The sequence below is a fragment of the Elephantulus edwardii genome, unplaced genomic scaffold, assembly GCF_000299155.1.
Source record: "Elephantulus edwardii isolate Elephantulus edwardi_28Jun2011 unplaced genomic scaffold, EleEdw1.0 scaffold00099, whole genome shotgun sequence".
Classification (NCBI taxonomy): domain Eukaryota; kingdom Metazoa; phylum Chordata; class Mammalia; order Macroscelidea; family Macroscelididae; genus Elephantulus; species Elephantulus edwardii.
This window is the reverse complement of record NW_006399849.1, coordinates 2,082,928-2,084,248: the sequence shown is the minus strand read 5'-3', so window position 1 is coordinate 2,084,248 and position 1,321 is coordinate 2,082,928. Positions and strand designations below refer to the sequence as shown.

Genomic DNA, 1,321 nt, shown 5'->3' with positions numbered 1-1,321 from the left:
ATCGGATGAAAGAGTTTATCCTCAGCCATGTGACCTATATAAAAAGCCTGGCCAAATTCCACTTTGCTTGTTTTGGGTCTGGCTGTTCGTCCTGTGTGCTCTGGTCCTAGGATGGTGATAACCAGTTCTAGAACCACTACCAGCGTATCTTGAGATTTGACAGTATTTGAGGCTACTGAGTCAGCTGACTTGTGTTCATCAAACCTTGGAACTACATGAGATTCACTGCCCGGATAACCTCTGATCCACCGACTTGGGGCCCTGCAGCCCCTACAACCACGCATTCAAGTCAGCAGAAACCGGGTCTCGCAAATTGAGTCTCTGAGAAATCTTGCCAACCATGGCTTTCAATCTCAGGAGATCCTCTCGACGTCAACCAGCAAGGCATGATCCCAGATCAGAAAATCAGGAGGTTGAACCCTCCCCAGGAGGGTTAGTAGTGGAGAGAGTCTCTCTGAATCCCAGAACGCAGCAACTCCAGTAGACATATTGCAGTACAGCAATACGTCAAATTTAAAATAGAACTTTCGACGATACTGGAAGTTCTTTCACATGTGGCTGCAGCCAGAGAATCACAGCAAGGAAGAAATGATTTCCCTCCTAGTTCTGGAGCAATTTATGAGGGAAGGGCACTGCCAAGACAGGCCTGCTTTGAGGGAGAAATGGAATTCAAATGGTAGAAACATGAGCAAATTCATGGAAGACCTAAACAATCATCTCTCACAGCCAGCTGGTTATGTCCGCGTCAGGATGCAGGGACAGGAACTCTGGTTTTCAGAAGATGCAACTTTGGATGATGTTATTGCTGCCTTCAAAAATCAACAATCTGCAGAGACTCCAAGAGATAATAACTCAGGGATTCCCTTGCAGACTCCTGAAGATCTTCCTGCACAAACAGGACAAGGAGAATATGATGATGACAATGGTGCAGTTTCTCATCTGACAACCCAAGAAAACAACAGTACCAGTACAGACAACCAAGAACTTGTTCTACATATAATCCCAGAAGAAAGCTTGCCCACACCTGAAGTGGGAGGTCCTGTTGCAGACAATCCAGAAGATGCCAGAAGAGCTGATGCAGGTACCCACACAACTCTAGAATGGCCTCTAGGAGAAGGCCTTCAAGATACTAACATAAAAGTTGAAAATGAAAGTTGTTCAAGTCAGGAAGTTGACTCAGCAACTCCTGAGCCTCCCTCTGCTCACCAGACTAATCAGGGACAACCCTCACCTGGGGAACACAAAAAAAGAGTTCCAAAATCCTCAAAACCACTCAAATGTGAGGAATGCCTCAGGGTCTTCACATATCCCTCTCAGTTAA

General features: G+C 45.9%; 1 protein-coding gene across 1 annotated transcript in view; it reads left to right on the top strand.

The window, feature by feature from the left end:
* Window positions 1–1,321, top strand: part of LOC102860660 (zinc finger and SCAN domain-containing protein 4-like) — a 69,261-nt gene that overhangs the window by 63,590 nt on the left and 4,350 nt on the right. The window contains exon 3 of the mRNA XM_006891536.1: window positions 523–1,081. Coding sequence (XP_006891598.1) covers window positions 523–1,081 — 559 coding nt within the window. The remainder of the gene's footprint in view (window positions 1–522; window positions 1,082–1,321) is intronic.